The sequence below is a fragment of the Rhinolophus sinicus genome, linkage group LG03, assembly GCF_036562045.2.
Source record: "Rhinolophus sinicus isolate RSC01 linkage group LG03, ASM3656204v1, whole genome shotgun sequence".
NCBI lineage: Eukaryota > Metazoa > Chordata > Mammalia > Chiroptera > Rhinolophidae > Rhinolophus > Rhinolophus sinicus.
In genome coordinates this window covers 158056113-158083695 of record NC_133753.1, presented here as the reverse complement: position 1 = coordinate 158083695, position 27583 = coordinate 158056113, and the positions used below count along the sequence as shown (strand labels likewise).

At 32.7% G+C, this 27583-nt stretch overlaps 1 protein-coding gene across 3 annotated transcripts in view; it reads right to left on the bottom strand.

The window, feature by feature from the left end:
• ADAMTS6 (ADAM metallopeptidase with thrombospondin type 1 motif 6) overlaps positions 1–27583 on the bottom strand; it is a 262087-nt gene that overhangs the window by 130539 nt on the left and 103965 nt on the right. For all 3 annotated transcript variants that reach the window (XR_012495117.1, XM_074328899.1, XM_019743866.2), the window contains exon 9: positions 24277–24382. Coding sequence is in view for 2 of the 3 variants with exons in the window: in XM_074328899.1 (XP_074185000.1) it covers positions 24277–24382 (106 nt within the window). In the remaining variant the exon portion in view is untranslated. The remainder of the gene's footprint in view (positions 1–24276; positions 24383–27583) is intronic.

The window sequence follows — 27583 nt, the reverse complement described above, 5'->3', positions numbered from 1 at the left end:
TATCTATGGGAGCAAACAAATGGGAGCGGGGAATGGGAATATAGAAATAAATACACATTTGCATATATTAAACCATATGTTGGGATTGATAATGATGTGCCAAGAACTAAGGGTGGATGTATAAATGGATGGATGGATAAATATAAAATAAACTGAACTCGCTGCTCTTGAGTTTCAAAAATAATAATTACAAAAAGAAGAACAAGAACAAAAAAGAGTTTGGTGAACCTGTGGCCCACCATGATGAGTGAACAGTACTAACAAGAGAACACTTCTATGGTTGATGTTATGTGTTTAATAAAACATTTCAGATTACATAAAGGTAATAATGGTTCTCATTCGTGAAGGGTTTTAGGCACAGAGGTGGGGGATGGGAGGTTAGGAGAGACGGTCTTCCTTGGGCTTCTTGTGATTCCCCACATTATGCTGGGTATGCTAAGTCTGCAAGGCTGGCTCTTATCGCAGGCCATTTCTCAGGATAACTTCAAGAAATGAGGGAACATCTACTCCTGGAGAAAGAGCAGGTTTACTGACTACAGGAGTCCCCCTTATCTGCAGTTTAAATTACCTGAGGGCAACCACACTCCAAAAATATTAAATGGAAATTTCTAGAAATAAACAATTCATAAGTTTTAAATTGCGCACTGTTCTGAGTACTGTGATGAAATCTTGCACCTTTCTGCTCTGTCCCACCCTGGCCATGAAGAATCCCTTACGCCGATATATCCACACTATATACACTACCTACCTATTAGTCACTTAGTGGCCATTTTAGTTATCAGATCTACTATCATGATATGGCAGTGCTTGTGTTCAAGCAACTCTCATTGTTATAATTGTTCTATTTTATTGTTAGTTATTGAGTTAATCTCTTACTGTGCCTAATTTAAAAACAAACTTTATCATACGTAGGTATGTATGTATGTACAGGAATAAAACATACTATATATATAGTATATTTATAGCATCCATGCAATAGTAATAGACTCACTTATTAGCATATACAGATACACATATATATATATATGTATACACACACACACACACACACACACACAGTTTGGTGTTATCCACAGTTTCAGGCATCCAGTGGGGATCTTGAAATATATCCCCCTCAGATGAAGGGGGACTACTGTATTTGCAATAAAAGTGGTAAAAACTCGTAGACACAGACAATAGTTTAGTGGTTACCAGAGGGTAAGGGGTGGGGGGTGGGAGATGAGGGTAAGGGGGATCAGATATATGGTGATGGAAGGAGAACTGACTCTGGGTGGTGAACACACAATGGGATTTATAGATGATGAATACAGAATTGTACACCTGAAATCTATGTAATTTTACTAAAAATTGTAACCCCAATAAATTAAAAAAAAAAAAGTGGTAGATTCGCCAAGCTCAGTATTTCTCAGTTTTCATGCAAACCCATAGCATGTGCATCATTCATCTGGGCCATACTGTATTGCCCCTGTGAGATTTGGGGCCAAGACAAATCAAAATAAATATGCTGATGCCTATGCTGTTTGTTGCGCTCTTAACTAATAAAATCCTTTGTTTCTGACCCAGAAATTTCATGTCTTTTGCTAGCATCCATGCAATAGTAATAGACTCACTTATTAGCCTATACCATAAGTACATAAAATCAAATGTCAAATTCAATGAGACAGAAGTTTGTAGTTGATTAGTATAACATACCAAATATGAAAAGCTAAGTAATCCTGAAAGCAAAGTACTACAAATTAGTCTGAATTTTTCAGAAAAATGAGGCCCAAATTCTCAGTAATATCTGTTACAACAAAGTTAATTGTTTTGTTGCCTTCCCCCAAATAGTGTTGAAGATTTTCAATTAAAGCTCCCAGTGGATACAAGTAAAAGACCCTTTCCCTTTTTCATATCTTCATATTTCTGTTCCTATCTCAAAAGTTGAAAGGACACTTCTTATTTCTACATTGTTGATAAAAAGTTTTCCCCCTTTTCCTCTAAGATATCATCCAAAAGCAATAAGAAATAAGTCAGACAGAAAAAGTCCAGAACCATATGATTTCACTGATATGTGGTATATAAAACTGAAAATAACAAAAAGACAAGACAAACAAATGAAGAAACAAAACTCATAGACGTAGACAATAGTTTAGTGGTTACCAGAGGGTAAGGGGAAGGAGGGTGATAGAAGAGGGTAAAAGGGATTAAATATATGGTGATGGAAAGATAACTGACTCTGGGTGGTGAACACACAATGTGATATATAGATGATGTATTACAGAATTATACACCAGAAATCTATGTAACTTTACTAACAATTGTCACCCCAATAAACTTTAATTTAAAAGAAAGATATATAAGGAACAGAAATACAAACTCTATATTTAATGAGAAGCAGGAAACTTCAAAAACCATAAACCACAATATCATAATGTATGTGAAAGTATGACTGAATACAGAAAAATCAAAGAGGAATGCAGAAAGACACAGAAAAAGACAACAAAACTGATGATTTAAGATAAAATGAACATAGCATGTTTCTCCAAAGTGCAGTGCAACAATCTGAGGGGCATAACTAACAGTACCTTCTTATAAACAACTGGAACAAGGGTGCAAACTGTTAAAATATACTCCCTTGTTCTAGTTGTCAGAAATATAGACTGAGTTAACTGGTTAGTGACACAAACCATATTTGTAGGAAGCGTTCTGCCAGTGAGAAAAGGTGAAAGATTCTACCTCACTAGCAGTTTTACAAAGAAAAACAGGGTTAAAGAACTGGAATCCATACAATACTGTTTATCATTAATAAATTCTTGCTGAGAAAGTAGCTCTGGCCCCTATCCAACATAAACTTCTAGAAATAGTTTATCTAGAAAAATCAAACATATGCAAAGCTGTGTGATTCAAAAGGAACAATAAATGGATCTACAAATACATCTAATTAAAAAAAATAACAGAAAAGTGCAAATAGAAGATGGACATGGCAGAAAAAAATGTTGCTACAGAAAAGATAAAAACTGAGCACGTGACTTTGAACAAACTTTTCATTTTATAAAAACAAGAATTTAATGCAGAGATACAAGCAATCAGGGAAGACATGGCAAGACAGGAGATGAAAATATGAACTGTCAGAGGATATAAATAAAGGAAAATAATAAACCCATCACAGGAAAAAAGCCATGTTGAGGTAGCAAAAAAAAAAAAGGCAAATACTAAAAACATTTCTCACAGGAGTAAAAAGAGAAAGCAATATTAAAATGGATAAAGAGCTTAAAAGGATCAAAGTAAAGGAATTCAACATATGCATCACTGTTGTCCCAAAAGAACCAAAATAAAAAAATAAAAAAATAAAAATGATTAAATAATTCATGAAAACTTTCAAGAAATAAAAATGGCTACAATCTGATCAAAGTGCACTAGTATCTGTCCTAGGGAAAACTGTCACAGAATGAATCCACACTGAGCCACATCCTAGTAAACTTACTGGTCTTCAAAAATGAGATATATTTGGGGCAATTGGGGCAAAAGAACAAATTAATAGTAAAACAGTCATACCATGTTTCCCCAAAAATAAGACCTAGCTGGACAATCAGCTCTAAGGCATCTTTTGGAGCAAAAATTGATATAAGACCCGGCATTATATGTATTATATTATATTATAAGTAAAATAAGACCAGGTTTTAGATTAATTTTTGCTCCAAAAGACACCTTAGAGCTGATTTCCAGCTAGGTCTTATTTTCGGGGAAACATGGTAGTAACCTCCGATTTCTCCCTGGTGACATTTAATACGAACGAGCACATGTTGGAGCAATGCCTAGCATGAATTTTGCATCCAGCCAAAGTGAGTATAAAATCATCTTGAACAAGAACTCAAGGAATAGAGGTCTCATGAATCATTCTTACAAAAAAATGCCAAAAGATAAATGTCAGCTTTGTTTAAAAATAATGGGAAAGTTTGATGGTTTATTGACTCTATTTGAGTTTCATAACAGGCAATGCATGTAACACAAGTGAAATTGGTCACCAGCCCAATTAACTCCCTTGTTATACTTCCTAATTAAATTTTTTGCTGTTGTGTTTTGTGAGGTTAATTTTAGTCTCTTACATACATATGATATTTTATATATTACATACTTAAGAAATAAAAAGTATTTACATTTTAAAGGATAAGTATAAAGAAACATCCATATCATCTCTACCAAATTTAAGAAATAGAACATTTTCAGAATAATAAAAGCTTGTCTCTTGTGTTCAACTTCACAATCTACAGAGGATGCCAAAAAAAGTATACACATTTTAAGAAAGGAAAAAACTGTATTGAAATTGTAATAATATATACCGATAACAAAAGATGAATACAAGTCATATGTATACATTTTTTGGGCACCCCCAGCATTTTTCTTCTCACCTGAGAGAGAACGACTATCCTGACTTTTGTTGTAACCATTCCCTATGCATCTCTAAACAATTTATGTTAATTCTGCCTGGATTTAAAATCAATAGAAGTAGAACCACACTGTATATATTCTTTTATAACTTGCTTCTTTCATTACACAATTTGTTAGAGTGATCTCTGCTGAGCTGTCTAGTTGTACATGATTCATTGTCACTGCTATGTTGATTTCTACTGTAAATACACCATTTAATTATCCATTCCATGACAATGGATTTGGGATGGTTCTTTCTAGGGCCTGTTATGGACAATGCTGCTACTATGAGCTTTCTTGAACACATCTCCTGGTTATATATATAAGAGTATCTCTAGAAACCAGCTTCATAAACTTTTGGTCTCAGGATCCTTTACACTCCTAAAAATATTGAAGACCCCAAAGACCTTTTGTTTATGAGGTTGTGTGCAGTGTCATTCATCATATTAAAAATGAAAACCGAGAGATTTAAAAATAGTAATTCATTTTAAGTAATAAGAAACCCATATTTAATATAAATAACCATATCAATTGAAAGTTTTCTATTTTCCAAAACAAAAGGATTGCAGTGAGAAGAGTAGAATCATATAATTATATTTTTGCTAATCTCTTTAGTGTCTGACTCACTAGAAAATAGCTGGACTCTAATATCTGTTTCTTTATTCAACCTGTTGTAGTATTTTGGTTGAAGTATATGTCAAAAATTTGGCCTCACACTAAGATGCAGTTGGAAAAAAAAGAGTATTTTCATAGCCCTTTCAGATAACTAGATTTTTTTGATATTGCAATAAAACTTGACAACTAGTAATTTTTTAAATGTTAATCGCAAAGTGGATTCTGAAACCACATCAATGATCTGTATGCATTCTGTTTCATTAATGTCACCAATCCAATCAGAAAAGTCTTAGGAAGCTGTCAAGATCACAATACATACAATCATTCCTAAATTCTAACTTTTGCTCAGAAGCTCAAATTTTATCATTGGCAATACAGTATTTGTTGTTTTCCTTGAATAACAAGCTAATTTGTTTATTTTTCAAGTGAAATTCTGCCAGCTACTCATAGTTTCTCAATAGTTCTTTCAGATAAAAATTGTGCTCCGGGGAAAAAAGTAGCTAGGTTATCTCAAGTGCTTTTCTTTGTGACAATCATCAGACTAAGATATAGAGCAAGAAGTGCTTTACGTATTTCCCATTTTGTCACACAAAATATTTTTAAAAGATATGTACTTAGGGTCATGATTTAATAAAATTAATCATTTTTTGGCTTCGTCAAGGACATGCTTAAGCACAACTGACATGGTGGTGACAAATTACAATTATGTTTGCTTTGATTCACACTAAGGTGCTGGCACAATGACCACTGCTTTTGGACAACCACTGTAAACATCAACACAGTTAAAAACCAAAAGTAAATAAATAAAAAAACAGATAAATGCATGGCAAATTAAGTCTTAGTATTATGAAAATAGTTCAGTCTAAAAATAGTTTCAAAACAGGAGTCCATGGAACAATTTGAGAATCACTGCTCTAGGATACGTGTTTATGTAAAATTTCAACTTTACTAGACAATGCCAAACAGCTTTTCAAAGTGGTTTCACCAATTTACATTCTCACCTGTGGTGTATAAGAATCCTCTTTGCATGACATTTTCACCAATATTTGCTATTGTCAGACTATTAAATTTGTGCTAATCATGATGGATATAATTAGCACTTTCTTGGTTATTAATCAGTTGAACATCTTTTTATATGCTTATTGGCCACTTGGATTTCTTCTTTTGCAAAATATTCAATACTTTGCATATTTAATTTGCAGGAGTTACATCTTTTCTGACACTGTCCCACCTTTTCATTCTATGCTGTCTTCTAATTAAATGTTTAATCTTAATGTGGTTAAAATGGTCAACATATACTACTTCATGATCAGTGTTCTTTATGTCTTGTTTTTAAAAAAATTCCTCTTTGCCTTAAGGTCATGGGAATTCACTTCTATCATATGTTCCAAAACCAGTAATAGTTTGATTTCCACATTTAGGCATTTTGGGGTCCTATGGTAAGAGTATATTTAGTTTTTTAAGCAACTGCCAAACTGTCTTCCAAAGTGGCTGCTAATAATAAATCTTTAAGCTTATGTATGGCTTGACACTGGGATCCATTTTTGCTACGAGTATGTTATTTCACCGAGCAGAAAGTATTTTTTATATTTCATGTTATCCACAGTCCCATATAATCAGAGTTTAATAACTGGTGATGAAGTGCATAGGGGCTTAGTGAAGTGGATGAAAACTCTATCATTTGAAACCTAATTTGAATTAATTGAGGAGACTCACAAGGTTAAAATGCCGATAAAATGCTAACAAACATTCTCTTATAAACATGGGATCCAAAGAAGCCGATGTGAGTTCTACATTCACTATGATGAACTTCATTCCTTCCTGCCTCCCTTGTTCTTGTAAATCCCCTAACTGGAGTTACATAGCTCACACTTACAGGAAGGCTCAACTCTACCTGTGGGTTCTGGGACCAGTTTTGTTCACTGCGAGGGAGAATTTAAAGAGATTGAAGCCAATAGCTTTGTGGAGCAGCATTAATGACAGATTGTTGGTCCAGTTCTACGGTATGCTAATTTTTGAGGTAATCTGTAGTTTGGCTCTGGTCCTGTTTCTTGTGAAGAAGACACTACCTTATACCTGAGTCTCAGTAACTCCATCCCTTGTTTATTTCACCTGCTCCTGAGACTCCTGAACAGTAGTATTCCAGTGCTTATTGAGCAGGGATTCCATTGGCTTTGGAGTATCAAAGTCCTGGATATGTAGCCCAGGCTCCCTTCTGCTCTACGCTCTGGGATACACACAGCTATGCACAGGACTTTCATGATAGTGACTGTTCCTTGATTGGATTTTTACTTAAGCCAGACTAAATTAGTAAAGTTTTCATAATAGGAACTGGATATAATGTGCTTAATTAATTAGTGAATATAATTTGCTTTAAATAGACCCCTATTGGTTATACAACAAGGCGTATAGGGAACTAGATCAATTTACAGAAATAAAGCTGTGTCTGCTATGTAGCATAGGAACACATAGTTATTTTATTAGTTACTTATTAATTTTACTCATGATTTTGCGTGCTTTTGCTAAGAACTAGGGATGGTTATGTACTGTGCTCCACTCAAAAATAAAGGGTGAAGGCCAAAGGGATACAGAAGACAGTGACTGTGGATTGTGGCTTAAAAGGAAAAAGATGACACAATTAGGTTTGTTTTGTTAGGTTTGATCAAAGCCTTTAGTAGTTTAATTTATGTAGGGAAAATAACTGTAATATTATAATTTGAAACTCTGGTTGCTAATCAATTTTTCATTTGCAAATAATATTTTAAAACACAATTTTAAATAACATAGGATCTTAAGAACTGCAACTATCCCATTAAAGGGGGCGGGGAAAGAGGGGAAGGCATTCTATTCTGTTCATTAGGCCTGATTTCAACACCCACCCTATCCAGCAGGGTTTATCTTCTCTGGGGCACAATCCTTACTGGATGGTCCTCTCACTAAAACTCAACCTAGGTTCTGGACTTTATCCCAATGAGGACAAGTTTCCTTCGGTACATGGGGAAACACTCAGGAATCATGCAAATCTCCTGGTAACCTATCCATGTCATTTTAATAAAAAGGTTAATTAAAGTCCTAGCAGACGCTTTTTGTAGAAAGTGACATCAAGATTCCAAAATTAATATAGGAAAATAAAGGGCCAGAAAGAGCCAAAGTAATTTTGATGAAGGAGAGAACTTCAATATCTGTTATAAAACCATGGTAAATAAAATAACATGATATTGGAAAAGGGAACCTTTGAAAATAACAACAATAAAAGCTCCGAAACAAATATGGGACAATATTAACATGGGTTAAATCTGAACAGTGCACACATGGATATGTTAAAATATACACACATGTATTTACACAAAGTATTTCAAAGTAAAACATTTCAAAATAAAATGTCTATATAATTACAAGTATCTGAATAGATACAGAATACTTTGATCTAAAACTTAGCAACTAAATTTTCCTCTCAGTCCAGCGACACAAGATAGCTGAGTTTTGTAAACTGTAAAATGTTACTTCTAAAGTTTTAAGGCTGTTTTTTGGGATTTTGAACATTTTACTCCAGAAATAATGGTATACATTGTTATTGTATGTCTAGGACAGCCTCCACATAAACCTACTTAACTTATTTTACAGACAAAGTTTGTGCCTCTGAAATGAAAAATAGTATATGACAACACTGTTGGAAGTGACTACTAAACAAAATGGAACATATTTAAATTTTTCCACAGAATTAATATTACTAGGAGAAAAGCTAGTTTAATAAAGGAAAAGATAAGTGAAAGGTATTGAATAAGTTCTAAAAGGACTTGTAAGTATTATCAAAAAGTTCTACAGGTAAATGGTTCTTATTATATTAAGTCTAAATTCAAAAATTTGAGTTTTTCTCATTTTCCTTCATAAAGATAGACCATGATCACTACAAAACCCCAGCCTAGCGGTTTTGCTTTTTATTTAATTCATGAGATGAGAGTTAGTCAGAAGTTGTTCTTGAAGTAATTGCTCAACAGTTGGGCAATTGATCAACTGTATGACATAGCAAAAATGAACAAAAATGAGGTGCTCCTTCAGGATAGGAGCTTTGTTCTCATCATCACTGAATCCACAATATACTTTATGTTAGGTAAGTACAGCAGGTACTCATTAAATCTCTTGAATCACATTGTGCAAAAGGGAAGACTAACTACAGCAACTGTAAAACGTAAGAGAAAGAATTTGGGAAGCATCCTATGTACATACACCTCTCTTGATGGTGAATAATGTAATAATGATATGGAAAATCATATAATAAATAACAAAAAGGAGGAAAGGGCAGAGTTTGGGTCAAAATAAGTCATTTCACCACTCAGAGACAAAGTGGTTACTATATAGACACTGAAAGATTGTGCAATAAATGTTATTCATTAAATTAAGCTTCTGTGACTCAGTCTATCATATGCATCAATCTACTGACACAACATGCTTTTCTCAAATATTTTTCTATAGTAAATTACATAGTTTCCTATACATATATGGAGATTTTAGATATATACATATGGAGATAATTCCTTATTTACTTTTATTTTTTAGCATATATAAGAGGCAGCTCATTTATGATTCTATTTTATATCATTTCACCATATATTATATGACCACTTACTGCAAAAGTAATATAATATATTTTATACTAGAAAATAATAGCTTACTCTTGATTTTGGTACACAATTCTTATTGGTTTTTTTGGGAGATTTGTAAAATTAAAAAGAGTAAACACAGACTACTGAGTATAAATTTAATATGCATTTAGTCTGGAGATTCTTTTTAAAATCGTAACAGATGTTTTCAAACCAAACAGAAGGAAAATCTTAAAATGCCTAATTCAATTTTTGCATGTAAACAATCTTAATTTTACTGTGTTGCTAATATATCAACATCATTTTTTTGTTAAATAATCATGGTATTTAAACTCTGTCTTGCATATTGTTAAACAATCACTAGTACATACAGCGTGTACTTTTAAATTCAGCAACTAAAGAAAAAAATAGATGCTGACTCAGTTCTTCAAAAAGATAACACATATACAATTACAGAGTTAAATAAGTTTCCTAATTTTTAAAAATTGTTAAATTTCATTCTAAAAAGTGATGAGATGATGATAGTCTAAATTGTGACAATTATAAAATATCAAAACTAACATTGGAGCAGAAAAATATAAGGGAATAACGAGACATCTTTCTTTAAAATTATTTTCCATTTGTAATCGCTTTGATCTGTTCTTATTTATAACGTATCTTGGCTGTGAATCACTTGTTATAATAAAGCAAAGACAAAATTTAATGGGTGTACTCAGAGCCGTCTATGCCCACATCTGGCAAACATTTTTAGATTTAATAGTTACCCAATAGGATAGTTATTACAATTTGCTCATGTGTTTTCTAAAACAGAATTTGGAACTCAATTCTACTTTTTGACTTTATATACAATTTACTAAACTAAGTGAACTCAAGATTTTGAACTTATTCAGGAAAATATTTAATGGGGGAGGGATGTGCCTTGCAGAATCTAGACTCTTTCCATACCTGTATAAAGAAAATTTGCATTTAGTATAATCACTTCTGAGTTGAAAGTTAGGTTTCCAAAGCCAATGATGAAATCACTGTAATACAGTTACATCGTTTCTACTACTACTTTGTACTTTTTTCCTTTCATCAAACTGTAAAGATGGAAGGGACCAGAGGAAACAAACTATTAGAGATATACCAAGATTTTAGGTGTGGTGTTGGTGTGTGTGTTTGTGTGTGTGTGTGTGTGTAATAATCACAGCAAAGATAGGGAAGGTAGCTAGAAAAAGGGAATTTTGCCATTATGATTTTCCTTGTACTACGGGGAAAATGTAACTAAATTAGCTTATGGCAGCTGAAATTCATATCAACCAATTAGTACGATACTTTCTGCCAACAAATTGATTTCTTTGTTTTTCCAGCAAAATGAAGGGAATCCCTTAATAAAGTTGATATTGACTAAATTCTACTTCAGTAGGTTTATTACTTCTTTAACACATACACGCATACGTACTTACTTTATTCTATAATTCAAGATACTTAATGCTGTAATTACCTGACTGGACTTATCTATTATTGGTCATTAGTGGATAACATGGCAAAGGCTTAATTACTGAAATAATTTGATTGTTAAACTTTATTACAATAACTTTCCTGAAAAACTAATTTCATTGTTTTAGCTACTTTGGGAACATGCTTACATATGTGCCTGTCTACTCGTTTACATGAAAATATATTTTGTATATATAATATACATGTGTATGTATGTGCATGCAGTATGTATGTGGACACATTAGTAACATAATTTTGTCATCTTACAGGCCTGACCAAAATGCAATATTTATAAAAAGACAATAATGAGTACCATATTAATAATAATAGCAATATGGTATGATTTGAAAAATATAAAATTTTATAATAAATTTACAAAATTTAATGTAAATGGGGAAAAATAAGAAAATAGTATTATCATGCATGGTATAAGTATTTTGTATAAATAACAATGGTACTATACAGCTCTGAAGCTTAATCAACTGACAGAGTAAAATGCTTCAATCATGTTCCATTGACTAAAAATGCTTCCATGCTAAAAAGAAGTTAATTTGCTTCTTCCAAAAGGTCGAAAGCCTTAAAGAACTTCAAGTTTCATTTTAGACTTAGACCTTACAATATAAACATTCATGACTCATCCATTCATTAAAAATTATTGACAGAATGCCTATTATGTCACATTAAAAGACACATCACATTACCTCAGTCCTTATTACCCAATACATCATGTCTGGTTCTAAATTTTAAAAAATAGCTAGGCATTTTGAAACACAGTAAAAAGAGACAAAACACGCATCGAAACTAGGCCCAGATATGACAAAAATTCTGGAATTAACAGACAAGGAATTTAAAATAATTATGATTAATATGTTAAAAGCTCTAATTGAAAGAGTAGACAATATGCAAGAGCAGATAGGTAATGTAGGCAGAAAGATTAAAACTATAAGAAAAAAATCAAAAGGAAATGCTAGAAATCAAAAACTGTAAGAGAGTTACAAAATGCCTTTGATGGTCTCAGTACAGCCTACCGAGGAAAGAATCAGTGAGCTTGATAATAGGTCAATAGAACATTCCCAAACTGCACTGCAGAGAAAAAAAAAAGAATGAAAAGGAAAAACAAACAAACAGAATACAACATCCATAAACTCTGGGGCACTATCTGAAGGTATAATACACATGTAAATGGAATACCAGCAGTAGAATAAAGAATGACCTAATACCAAAATCAGATAAATATATTACAAGAAACGAAAATAAAGACCAATATTTCTCATGCAACAATCCTCAACAAAATATTAGCAAATCAAATTCAGTAATGTAGCAAAAGAACTAATCACTAAGACCATGTTTCCCATGTGAAAGTCATATCTGTTGCCGCTTCTAGAATGAACTACCAAAAATGAAAGTCTGAACATGGCATCTATGTTCAAAATTACTCAGTCACTTTCCACTGTCCTAAGAGATAACATGCAAGCTCCTTATTATTTATATGTTATATTTATCATTTACTTGTCTATCTCACCAGTTTCATCTCACAATTCTTTAAGCATTTCACCATCCAGTATCATTAAAGTCCATGCAGTCATCATGATGCATCATATTCTTTTATATTTCAGTGAATTTGCTCCAAAAATCAGCCAATAGCGAATTTTAACTCAATGTAAATATCCTTCAAAAGTGAAAATAAAATTAAAAATTTTCAGAAAAATAAAAGTTAGAAAAAGTTGCCAGGAATTTATAAAAAATACTAACAGAAGTTTTTCAGGCAGAAAAAACATAATAGATGAAAACATGGATCCACATGAAGGAATTTTTTAAAAGCACCTGAAATGGTAAATATATGTGTAAGTATAAAACATGCTTTTTTATTTGTTACTTTCTATAAAAGATAATTGACTGCCTAAAGCAAAAATAACACAGACTTGTAGGACTTACAACATATGAAGAAGTAAAAATCTCTGGCAATAATAACGAAAGGATGCGAGGGAAGAAAAAACATATAATACTTTATATTACAGATGAAGTGCAACATTGCAAACCATAGAGAAACCACTGAAAAATAGATAAACAAACCACAAAGGTATAGCCAATAATCATGTACCAAAATTAACTCAAAATGAATCAAAGACATAGACATAAGACCCTGAAACAATAAACTGCATAGAAGAAAGCATAGGTACTAAACTTATGGACCTTGGGTTCAAAGAGGATTTTATGAATTTGACCTCAAAGGCAAGGGACGTAAAAGCTAAAATCAATGACTGGGACTAAATCAAACTAAAAAGCTTCTGTACAGCAAACGAAATCATCAACAAAACAGAGGCAACCAACTGAATGGGAGATTTTTGTAAACACCTCTGATAAGGGGCTAATATCCAAAATACATAAGGAACTCATACAACACAACAACTAAAACACAAAAAGACAAACAATCCAATTAAAAAATGGTGAGAGGACATGAACAGAAACTTCTCCCAAGAAGACATACAAACGGCCAACAGCTAGATGAAAAAATGTTCAACTTCACTAGCTATTAGGGAAATGCAAATCAAAACCACCTCACACCTATTGAATGGCTATCATCAACAAGACAAATAATAACAAGTATTGGAGAAGCTGTGGAAAAAAAGGAACCCTCATACACTGTTTGTGGGAATGTAAATTGGTACAGCCACTATGGAAAACAGTGTGGAGATTCCTCAAAATATTAAGAATAGAATTACCATGTGACCCAGCAATCCCTCTCCTGAGTATTTACCAAAAAAATCTGAAAACATTTATCTGTAAAGATACATGTACTCCGATGTTCACTGCACCATTATTTATGGTGGCCAAGACATGGAAACAACCAAAGTATCCTATGATAGACAACTGGATAAAGAAGATGTGATATATATATATATATATATATATATATATATATATATATATATATATATATATATATATATACACACACAATGGAATATTATTCTGCCATAAGAAAGGATGAAATACTGCCATTTGCAACAACGTGGATGGATCTTGAGATTATTATGCTAAGTGAAATAAGTCAGACAGAAAAAGTGGAGAACCATATGACCTCACTTATATGTGGGATATAAAACCAAAGGCAACAAAGGAACAAGACAAGCAAATAAATAAACAAAAACTCATAGACACAGATAACAGGTTAGTGGCTATTAGAGGGTATGGGGGGATGGTAGAAAAGGGTCAAGAGGGTCAAATATATGGTGATGGAAGGAGAACTGACTCTGGGTGTTGAACACATAATGCAATATATAGATGATGTATTATACAATTGTATACTTGAAACTTATGTAGTTTTGTTGACCATTGTCACCCCAATATATTTTAATTAAAAGAGACAATAAAAAAGAAAAAACTACACGTTTTTTAAATACTAAATTAATTAAAATTTTTAAAAAATGGAAAAAATCGGAAAACTAGAAACCAAGCAGCAAGTTTAATGACAAAACCCAGTGATATCACTAATTACATTAAATGTAAGTAGCCAATACAATTAAAAGATAAAAACTGTCAGACTGGATAAAAAAAGCAAAACTCAATTATAAGTTGTTGAAAAGCAATCCATTTTAAATATTAACACATAGGTAAGTTCATAAAAAAACTAAAAAATGATATTCCATGCAAACAATAAGATGAAAGCTGGAGTTGCTAATTAATGAGACAAAGTAGATTTTAGAACAAATATTACTAAGTACAAAAAGGTAAAGGACTGATTGATCAAAAAGACGTAATAATCCTAAAGGTGGATGGATTTAATTAGGAAACTTCAAAATATATGTGAAACTGAAATGATAGGAGAAATCAACAAATCTGCACATACATTTGGAAATTTCAGTACTTCTCTAGTAGTAATTGATAGATAAACTATTTTTAAAAAGCTGTAAGAATACAGTAGTCTTGAACAACACTATCAATCAAATGGATCTAAATGACAATGCTAGAACACTCCACCCAACAACAACAACAGAACACACTTTCTTCGTAAGGGTGCAAGATACGTTCAACAACATGTAAAACATGATAGACCATAAAGCAAGTGTCAATATAGAAGGATTAAAATCACAGAGTATATTATCTGATCACAATTCCAGAAGAAATCACAAAAATATAATACATTGTTAACTGAATGAAAATGAAAATGCAGACTAACAAACTTGCGAGATGCTACTGAAGGATTCAGAAAGAAATTTACTGCTCTAAGTCCCGTTTTTATTCAAGAAGAGAGATGCAAAAATCAATGAACTAAGCTTCTACTTTAAAAGAATAAAAACAGGAAACTAAACCCAAAGTAAGCATAAGGAAAGAAAAAAATAAGGAGTAGAGCAATGAAATTTAAAAATGAGCAAACAATAGAGAAAATCAATGAAATCAAAAGCAAGGTTTTAAAAAATGTAGATGTAGAAGTAATAAACCTACAGCTATACTGATCAAGAAAAAAGGAGAAGATGGCAAAATAGGTTAGTTCCCAATTTTTGTCCCCTTCACAGAAAGAGCAACTAACAAGTATCCACAAATCAGATACCTCTGTGAAGATCTTAGAACCTGGGAGAGAGGCAGAAGCACCCCCTTAAATAACACACACACAAATGACAAAAACCACACTAGAAAGGTAAGAGAAGCAGTTTCACTTTGACAATATTGCACCTCTCCCTGGCCAAAGAAGTACCACACCAAGGGTTTCTCCAATGGAAAAAGGAAAGCCCAAAGTGGTCATCCAGCTTCTGGAGAATTCTAGGACATTTACCAGGAGGCCCACTTAGATACTGCCTCACAGGGATCACTAGGCAAATCAGCAAAAGACAGAGAAGGGAGGCAAGGTTCACAGTAATGAGCATTCACATTCTTGCTAATGTTGGTACCACAGCAAAGATCCCAACTAGTGGCTGCCCTCATCTGCAAAGCTCAGCCAATGACCCCTTCTGGCTGGGCAGTTCTGTCAGGTTTGGATTCCCAACATCAGTCTATCACAGCCCAGCACCCACTTTAGAGCCTCACCCACATAGCAAGTCACTGATCCAAACCAACTGCTGAGCACAGCCTCCAACCCTGCCCAACCAGTGATTCCCAGCAGAAATGCAGCACATCTAACACCAGCTATGACAACAAAGTACATTAGTAGCACCACACAAGAGCTGTAAAAGATTGAAAGAGGAGATGGCTTCCGCAAATACACAGATACCAATGCAAAGATACAAAGACCACAAAAACTTAGGTAACATTCCAGGATCAAAGGAAACTAATAAGCTCCAATAACTGACGCTAAAGAAACAGAGTTCTATGAACTGTCTGACAAAGAATTCAGAATAATTCTCTTAAAGAAATTAGGCGAACTACAGGAAAACAAATATACAACTAAATGAAATTAGAAAAACAATGCATGGAAAAAATGAGAAGTTCAACAACTGAAAAATAGAGACCATTCAAAAAAAAAAAAAAAGAAATCCTAGAGATGAAGAATACAATGAGTGAACTAAAGAATTCAATAAAGACCTTCAACAGCTGACTTGACAAAGCAGAAGAAGAAAAAAAATAAGTGAACTCAAAGAAGTCAATGAAATTATCCCTTCAGAGGAGCAAAACAAAAAAGAATGAAAAAAAGTGGAGAAAGTTTATATCAATTACACAATTACACCATTAAAAACAAACAAACAAAAAACTATGCATTATTGGAGTCCTAGAAAGAGAAGAAAGGGAGAAAGGAGAAGAAAGCTTATTTATAGAAATAATGGCTGAGAACTTTCTAAATCTAGGGAAAGATGTACATCCAAGTTAATGAAGTTAATAGGTGCTCAAATAGTTTCAATTTTCATTTATCTATTCCAAGATAAATGAAAATAAAACTGTCTAAAATCAAAGACAAAGAGAATGTTAAAAACAGCAAGAAAAAAAAATTCCTCACATACAAGACAATCCTCAGAGTCTGTCAGCAGATTTCTCAGCAGAACATTGCAACCAGGAGAAAGTGGTATGTATTCAAAGTGCCAGGGGGTGGGGAGTGGGGGGGAGCTGCCAACCAAGAACACTTAACCTGGCAAAATTGTCCAGAAATGAAGGAGCAATAAATACTTTTCCACACCAAAAACAGCTAATGGAGTTCATCACCACGAGACCGACAAGAAATCCTAAAAGGAGTTATTCAAGGTAAAATGAAAGGATGCTAATAAGTAATATGAAAACAAATAAAAATATAAAACACACTGGTAAAGGAAAGTATAAAGTGAAATTCAGAATATTCCAATATTGTAATATGGAGGTGTGTTAATTACTATAAAAGTTAAAGAAGTTAACTTTCAACTAAAAGTTAAAGAACAAATAAAATATAAATATAACGCTAACTATAGTTATAATTTGTTTAATGATATATAATATAAAGAGATATAAATCATGACATTTAAAATATAAATGGGGAGTAATTAGGCAGTTTTTCTATACAATTGAAGTTATAAACTTCTAATAGACTGTTATGTCTATATCATGTTTTATGTAAGGCTCATGGTAATCACAAAGCAAAAACCTATAGTAGATACACAAAACATAAAGAGAAGGATATCAAAGCACATCACAACAGAAAATCAATTCACAAAGAAATACAACAGAAGAGGAAAAATGAACAAAATTACAAAACAACCAGAAAACCATTGATAAGATGGTGTTACTAAGTCCTTACCTATCAATTATTACATTAAATGTAAATGGACTAAATTCTGCAATCAAAAGACAGAGAGTGGCTGAATGGATTAAACAAAAAACAAAAAACTAAGACTCAACTATATGCTGCCTACCAGAGACTCACCTCAATGACACATATAGGCTCAAAGTGAAGGAATGGAGAAAGATATTCCATGCAAATGTAAACCAAAAGAGAATAGGGTAGCTAAACTTATACCATACCAAATAGGCTTTAACTCCAAAACTGAAACAAGAAACAAAGAAAGTCATATATAATGATAAAGGGATCAGTTCATGAAGAGAATATAACAGTTGTAAATATTTATGTACCCAACATTGAAGTACTTAAATATATAAAGCAAATACAAACAGAACAAAAAGGAGAAGCAAACAACCATAATTGGAGACTATAATACCCAACTTTTAACAATGTATAGATCACTCAAACAGAAAATCAATAAACATTGAACTTGAACTACACTTTATGTCACATGGACCTAAAAGACATATATAGATCATTGAATCCAACAGTAGCAGAATACACATTCTTCTCAAGAGCACACAGAACATACTCCAGGATAGATCACACAATAGGTTACAACGCATGTCTTAACAAATTTAAAAAGACTGAAATCACTTTAAATCTATTTTCTGATCATAATAGTATGAAACTAGAAATGAAAAACAGGAAAAAAGCAAAAAAAAAAAAAAAATTGCCAATACATGAAAACTAAACAACACACTGCTGAATAATCAATGGGTCAAAAAAGAAATCAAAGGAGTAACTTGAAACTATCTTGAGGCAAACATAAATGGAAACACAGCATACTAAAACTTATTGGATATGGAAAAAGCAATTCTAAAATATGGAAACATCCTAAGTGTACATCAATGGATCAATGGTTAAAAAAAAAAAAGTGATATGGGGTGTGTGTGTGTGTGTGTGTGTGTGTGTGTGTGTGTAACAGAATATTCCATTGTATACATGGAATATTATTCAGTCATAAAAAAAGGCAAACCTGCCACTTGTGACACCATGGATTAACCTTAAGGGCATTATGGTAAGTGAAATAAAATAGAGAAGACAAATATTGTATGTCACATTTTATGAGGAATCTAAAAAGCTGAACTCATAAAAACACAGAGTAAATTGGTGGTTGTCAGGTGTTGCAGTATGGGTGAAATTTTGTTCAAAGTGTACAAACTTCTAGTTATAAGATGAATAAGTTCTGGAGGGTCTCATGTAAGAAGCATGGTGACTATCGTTAACAATACTGTGTTGTACACTTGAAGGTTACTAAGAGGGGGGATCTTAAATGTTCTCACCACACACATACTAAAAAAGGGTAACTACACGATGTGATGAATGTGTTAACTAACCTTATCACAATAATCATTCCATAATATATACATGTATCAAATCATCACATTGTACACTTTAAACTTATACAATGCTATATGTCAATTATATCTCAATAAAGCTGGAAAAAAGAAAAAAGGAGAAAACACAAATTACAAATATCAGGAATGAATAATGGAAAATTATTATTTATATTACAGAGACAATAAGGAATATAAGGAACAAGTATATCATAATAAATTTGACAATTTAGCTAAAATAGTCTAACACTTTGAAAGACATAATAAAAAAGACAAAAGATTTAGATAACATGTTATAAAAATTAAATTATTAATTTATAATCTTCCCACAAAGAAAATTGCTGGCTCAGATGGTCTCATTGGTAAACTCTAGAAGACATTTAAGGAAGAAATAACATCCATCTAATGTACACAAACTCTTTTAGAAACTAGAAATGTTCCTAATTCAATTTATAACACTAACTTTATACTAATACCCAAACTAGACAAAGACATAACAGAAAAGTATAAATCAACCAATTTTCCTAAACAAATTGTGTTAAAATAACTGGATACTCCTATGGAAAAAAAAAGCAACCTTAACCCTTACCTCATACCGTACAAAAAAAAATTAACTCAAAATGAATCACAGATCTTAACATAAAAGCTAAAAGTATAAAACTTCTAGACAAAAATATGAAAGAAATTTTTCTCAATCTAGATGTAGGCAAAGATTTCTTTGGACACAAAAAACACAAATCGTGAAAGAAAAATTTTGTTAGACTAATCAAAATTCTGCTTTTCACAAGAAATCCTTTAAAAAAATGAATAGTAAGCAACAGACTTGGAGAAAATATTCACATCATGTATATATGATGATGACTTTTACCCAGATATTGAGAAGTCTTACAACTCAATAAGAAGAAAGCATCTTTTTTTAAAAAAAATGGGAAAAGGATTTGAATAGACAAAGAAGACAATGAATGACAAATAAGCATATGAAAAGATGCTCATCATCACTAACTTCATTAGTTTATCAGAAAATAATCAACTAATTAAAACCACAATGAGATACCACTAAAATGCATAATAATGGCTAAAATCAAAAGGATAATAACAAATGTTGGCAAGTATCTGAAGTCATCAGAACTCTCATAGATTGTTAGTGGGAATGTAAAAGTGAAACTAACACATATCATATTACTAGCAGTAACACCCAAGATAAATGAAAGCATATGACCATACAAATACCTGTAAATGGAAGTTCACAGAAGTCCTATTCATAATTGCCCCAAACTAAAAACAATCTAAAATGTGATATGTGATTTGAAATACTATTCAGACAAACAAAACAAAACAAAACAAAACTACTGATACACAACACCATAGCTGAATCTCAAAAACATGGTGCTGAGGGAAAGAACATAGACACAAAAGAGAACCCACTATTTAAGTTCATTTAAACGAAATTATAGAAAAAACACGCCTAATCTATAGTAATAGAGAATAGATCTGTGGTTGTCTGGTGCCAGGGAAAGGGGAAGGAGGGTGGAGACAGTACAGGGACCTAGGGGACATTTTTGTAATGGAAATGTTGATATCTTGATTGTGGTGGTGGATATGTGATTTGTGGTGGTGGTTACAGGGTTATATACGTTTGTCAAAATTCTTCATACTGTACACAAAATGGATGTACATTTATTATATGTAAATTATGCCTAAGTATGTTTTAAAATGTACTCATGAGAAAGCAAACTCTTCCAGAAAACAGAATACTCCTTAACTAATTTTATAAGACTAATATTATTTTGATACCAAAACTAGACGGAAGGCATTAAAGTTGCAAATACCTTGGTATATGTTTATAATTAGCCTTCTCTTATGAAAACACAGCACTGATCAAGCATATAAAGGCACTTAGGTACTTACAGCAGAAGGGAAGGTTGGATTAAAAAAAACAGTAATAGGAGCTTCCTAACACAGGTAATCTAATTAACAATTTTATCCTGAAGTTTTGCCACATTTCTTCTTTTTAAAAAAATATATCTCCTAGCCAGTCTTCTATAGAAAGTATATTCCTATTGGTAAGATCAAAACCTGATGCTGATTTCCAAAAGCAAGACCAAATATATCCCTGCAGTTTTCAATACTTCTTTTAACACTTCTTTAAATTTTCTCAGAATCACAGTCCTAGTTCACTCAATCACTATCAATTAATAAATGAGTTGTCACATCTAACAGATTTATGATCTTAGGACCTATTCTTATTTGTGAAAAAAAAATCAGACATATAATAGTAGAGAGAGTAAGTAGCATAATGAACTCCCATCCACACAACATCAAGATTATGAAATTCAACATGTTGCTATTCTTGCTTTATCTTTCTCTTTTTTCCCTTTCTTTTAAAAGCAAATCTCAGGCGTCCTGTCTCTTCAGTCCTGCATACTTCAATGTGCATCTCTAAAAAACATGAATATTTTTAAGATCTCTTTTTAAGATTATTTCTGTACAGTATGGATACATTAGATCACTTTCTCAATATACTAGAGGTCTGGTTGAATTCTTGCAACCCCTCTCCAACATCAGATATTTTTCCACTTCTAAAACCTATGGCAACTACATAATTCAAAAATATCTTTCAGAAAACATTCTTTTATATACAGTTTCATTAAGTGCCTTTGGTTTATAGCCTACATTAAAGTTAGACATGTCATTTAAATATAGCATAAACCTCATTTTTTTCATTTGACAAGAAAACTAATTTGTTGTTTACACAAAGGCGTGGAGAGAAATAAAAGTGGTCACTAAGGCCCAGCCAAAGAAGAAAGCTATCACATGGCTGTTTAAAATGGGTATTATAACCCTACACAAGTATACAGTGGGTGCAATACCATATTTTACACAGTTTTTTGAATGATAGACAATAATCACATTCCAGTGCCTCAGCAGGGACACTTATCAGTAATTCATGTGCAATGAATCTGCAGGTATCATCACATCACTTAACATCTACCCTACTAAACAATAAAAGTTACAAAAATTCAGTACACTTTACCTGAAACGTATACTCGATGTATTTACCATAGCTGTTACTTTGTTTCAGGAATAGAGAGCACTGTATTTTAGGGATTACGAGATGTGCCAGAGTTGACTTGCTAAGTGCCTCAAAGCTAAACCCTAAGATCTTAAATGCAAGTAAAGGAATCTTTATCCATGAAATAGATTTTCCCTAACTGACCAAATAAGAATTTAACATATTGAAAAAGATAACATGTTAAACAACACATCCTGCCTAGTGGTCTGGGGAAAAAGGGGTTGGAATGGTCACATAGTAATCAACTGGATGTGGAAAGAAAGCTAATTTTTAGTCTGTCAAATAATATTCTCAATAGAAATATTTCTTCTGGCTCTCAATATATAATAGATTCTCCACCCCCAGCCCACCCCCGCATATTTAACACTCACACTATCAAACAAGAATTAGCTGTAAGATAAAGTTACTCCAAGGCACATAAAATCTTAAGAGGTACATTCACATTTTTCACAATTTTTACACATAAGGTATAAACCATTCATCATAGGAAAAATTAAAAGGAATTACCCACTAGGCCTACAAAAAAAGCTGGGAAGGCTGAGAGCAGCTCAGTTAGAATCTTCAAAGATACAGAGATAACCCTCAACCCGCTAGTTAAGTCCATACCAGAAGGGGCTCGCAATGCATAGGCATATGTTGGCATAGACTAACTTGTGACTGCAGGAAGTAACAGTGCTCTCATACACACATTACTCATCCGCTGGGTTACTTGTCTTGACCTTTCAATTTAATTGAATCTAACAGAATCTATTATAGTCAGTCTGGCTGCATAAGATTATGACAGTCATTAATGAGCCAGATTTTTAAGTGTGTTGAAGATAAACTGACCGCTTCACAGGGCTTTTCCCTTTTGTTCCCTGCTGCGTATTGCAATGGGAACTAGGATACCGATAGTTTTAGGACTTCATTAAGAATATAATATTGACTTTTCCCAATGTCTGAATCAAATCAACTTTGAAACTTGCCGGTTACTTGAAGTTACACATAAATCAATACCAATTTGGTAAAATTTCAATTGCAATTTTCAAAATAATGCAACAGATTGACCCAATTTTACTCTCCACTTTAAAAAAAAAAAAAGAAAAAAAGCTGAACTACAGATTTATTTCAGGAATGACCTCTGAGGCAAGTGTATAATAAACATTCATTTTTATTGGTTTTTTTTTTTTTTTTCCCTCACCCATTTCTCTACCAAAAAAGCAGACTGTAAAACTTAAATCATACAAATGTCAGGAGTTCTTGCAAATAGGCTGTTTGTTTGAATAAAAATGTTTGACTATCCTTTTAAAGTTTTCAAACTTCTCTCTTCCTCCACATAAACAGGCTTTTACATTTACTTATTGTCTGTTGCTTGAAGTACAGAAAGTAAGGGTTTTATTGCTGGAGGGAAAGTGGGGAGCCATAGGACAGTTTTTGGCACACATTTATTTAAAACAAATATTAAAAACTCTAGATCCTCTTAAAAAATAGTGAGGAGGATATCTCACTACTCTTATAACAGCAGTATTTTTTTCCCCAATAACATACAGTACACCTGAAAATATAAGTAACATAGCAATGATCACACAAATTTTAGGCCTGGAAAAGATATGCTCACAGCTGTGTAAAGCGTGAAAACTCAAAATACATTTTATGGTAGTGGTGTCAATGATGATTTTAAAATATATAGGTGTTGTCACTTGAGGAAAAGAAAGATCATTTCAACCATTTGACTTTGAGGAACAGGGTGTTGAGTAGACCGTACTAAAGGTAAATTACTTCAAATGTACATATATAAGAAAACTTAAGTGTGGTGCATTCACCACTCCGAGAATACTAGTCATTGAATTAGAAAGATTATTTAACAAGTCTCCAGTTCTTAAGATGATTTATCCCAACACCCAGAATGATAACATTCTCGACTGAATTCAGACAAAGAGGCAGTAAAATATGGTTGAGCACATGCGTTCCACACAGTAGTTATGAGTTTGCTCAAAAGAGTGGAGCTCTAAAATTTATTTTGATTTTCTTAAACTCACTCACTTGTGACCAATCTCATGTGCAATGGTAAAAGCTGAACCCAGTCCAATGTCTTCATTAATGCTGCAGCTCCTTTCAGGCTCACACATTCCAGCCACAGAGGCCAAGCCTGAATAAACACAAGGAGACACAAAGGGTCAAGCCAAGGTGTTTCAGTCTTAAAAAGCCCATGCTTATAAATGCCTGGATTCTTTTTAATAACCTCCATGCACAGAAGGAGCAGTTGGCAAAGGTTAACTTTCTAGTCATTTGCAAAATCACTGGGGGGAGTTTCACTTTGCCGGCTAGACATTAATATTTTTTGAACTGCAGTCAGTGCTGGAAAATGTCTAGACTAGGGGTTAGATTTATAAATTTTACTTCTGGTAACTTGGGACCACCTAGTAACTTGAGCCAGAAGAGGGAATTCAAGAAAGCATTTCTATTTTAACATTCTACAGGCTGTAGAAAGCAAAATATATCCACATTATTTTTCTAAAGAGATCTGTTTAAATTTAGTGGGTTCATAAAAATATACAAGCAACTTTTTAGTTACAAAAAAAAAAGGGAATCCCAAATGGTTTTTAAAAATGACATTTTTATAAAAACAAAAATGAATGATTCAAAAGAGAAAAAGGAGAACTGTTAAAGATGGGAAGTTTTTGCATTTTTTTAATATTCTGAAATTAGTCCTGATAGTGATGCAACAATTTCTTTAAGTATTTTAATGGTAGGAAAGTCATTCACATATTCAGTGTAGTTCTCCCCTCTCCCATCCCTCTTCAATGCATTAGAGTTTTACTAATAAAGCAAAAACTATGGTGTTAATTCGCTGATTCTAGTGAAATGTTATGTTACTCAAAGTATTCTTCCCTTGGGAATTTTAGTATGTAAAAGCTTTAAGATTTATTTCAAAATGATAAAATGTCATGTGTTATAGAGAAACAGATACCAAATCATACTTAACACACATAGGGATGAAAGTTACTTAGAAGAAACTGAAGGAAAAGTAGGAAAAACACTTTATGTTGGTAGTCTACTATCATCATCCAAATATAAATAATTATCTTCCCACCAAAAGTGATTTTAATCCAATTCAATGACTATTTATTTAGCACAATAAACAATGTTCTGTGCTAGGTACAATTTCCCAGTTGCACTAATTTGGAACAGCAAAAGCTATTCAATTTATATTTTTACTAACAAGAAATCTCTAGAAATTGTTTTTCCATATCTTCTAATATAAATTATCAACATAATAACCACATTGGAACAGAGATGAGGTTAGTGCTGGATTTGCTATTAGATTGTTTAGTTTTCCTACTGTTTTATGTGGATGGGGCAGGAGTTGGGGGAGGGGTTGATTTCTGCCATATAGATTTATTATAAATAACTAGTGTCACCCTGTGTTGCCTTCCATTCACTTAGAAGTCCTGGAACCTGAAGTAGAGGCCGTAAAAAGAGCGACTAGTTGAAGAAGAAGATGTAAAAAGAGGGGCAAGGTGACTTAATTTTTTTGGTTAATCAAAAATATTTTAATAAAAAATAAATAAAAAATAAATGTTACTTTCAAGCTCCACTGAGAGAAAGGGAGACAGAGAGAGAAAAAAAGAAGTTTGCAGTACATTATCTGGCTTTAAGCTATTGGGTTCAATATCGTCCATGACATGGGAAGAACAATGCCAAAACTGTTTCTGTTCTGAGCTTTATGCACTTTGGTTTAAAAAAAAAGATTACTAAAAATAATTATCATTAAATTACATTTCTTGTATTTCCTCAAATATTTTATTCTATCGGTTAGCTTTTTGTTTGTTGTGGTTGTTGTTGTGGTTGGTATGTGCCATGTGACTGTACTTTTAATTGAGAATTCTCAATGACTCCCCAAGGAGTATTTGCAAACACAGATTTACCTCTATATCTGATATAAAATTGTTAGCTCAACTTAAGAAAGAACTTATTTGGGAAATAACTACTATTTATTGAAAATATAAAGGTAAATCTTATGTAAAATAAAAGAACAATCTAAAAGCTAATGTATTTTCACAACCCCCCACCATTTTCTGTGTTCCTATAAAATTGAAGCTGTCAAAGTTCTTATGTGTGATTGTGTTAATAGGGGTTTGATTACTATTTGGGTCATTTAGATTTCCTCAGTTTGATGGCCATAGTTTGCACCCTTAAATCTGCTTAGCCATGCTACAATTGCCTGTCAGAGGTACTAAGAAAGAGAATATGCAAGTATCAGCATTCTAACCAATGCGAAAGATACCAGAATGACCACTCAAAAAGAAAAAACCTCATCAGTTCTGTACCGATAATATATTTTCCACATCAGAAGGTCAAACCTTGTGTATTTATGTAGTTCATTCAGTTTTCACTGAGGCAGTAAAGAAGATAATTTGTAATGATTTGTAATTTGAAAAATAATTTACATTGAGCTTAAAAATGCATTAAAATGTATTGATTCTAGAAATTAATAAACTATAAAAATTTGAACATATTATTTTGAAAAAAATAAAAGGAGAGGTAGATTAGGAAAACACCTCAAATCTACTTTGGCAAAAATGACAAAGCACTAGGCAGTGTTATTAGTAATGTCCCAATGAAGAACATATCATCTCACTGTAAGTAATCTACCTTCATAAAGCAGAATAGAATATGTATAGATATATGCATATGGATGTACATATATATGCATATATTTCCATATATATGTGTGTGTGTGTGTGTGTGTGTGTGTGTGTGTGTACATACACTAGAGAAATACAAGTTCTAGCTTGTACCTTCTTTGAGGCTTAGTGCCTACTGAATTTAAAACTGATTTAGCACTTAGTAAGTACTTACAGAATTTGAACAATAATAGAAAGGGTAAATGAAACAGTATAGATTCCACATTAAATAGTATAAGTTCATTTTTTATAGTACTTCTTTACTAAACACTGTTATATTTTCTTCAATGATTTTCACAATATCCCTGCAGCATAAGGGCAGACACTACTTCTACTTCATAGATAAGGAAATTGAGGAACAAAAAGTTAAATAAACTATAAAAGGTAATGCACTGAAACTGTCAGAGCCAGTTGTTAGTTTCCAGTTCAGGGTCTCTTCCATTGGATTATGTTGGTCTTGTTAACCTAAAATACTACAAAGAAAATCATTTTGATGTAAGCTCTCTCGGCAGACAGCTTCTTCTGCATTACATTTTTAACTAGCAAACTTCTCCATGGTAATACTCATCCTTGGCTAATTGGGATTTCTTCTTTGGCCATAAATCCTGAGGGAAATGAGGTGGGAGAAGACTGGAAGGCAGGTAAAATCATCAAGAGAAAAT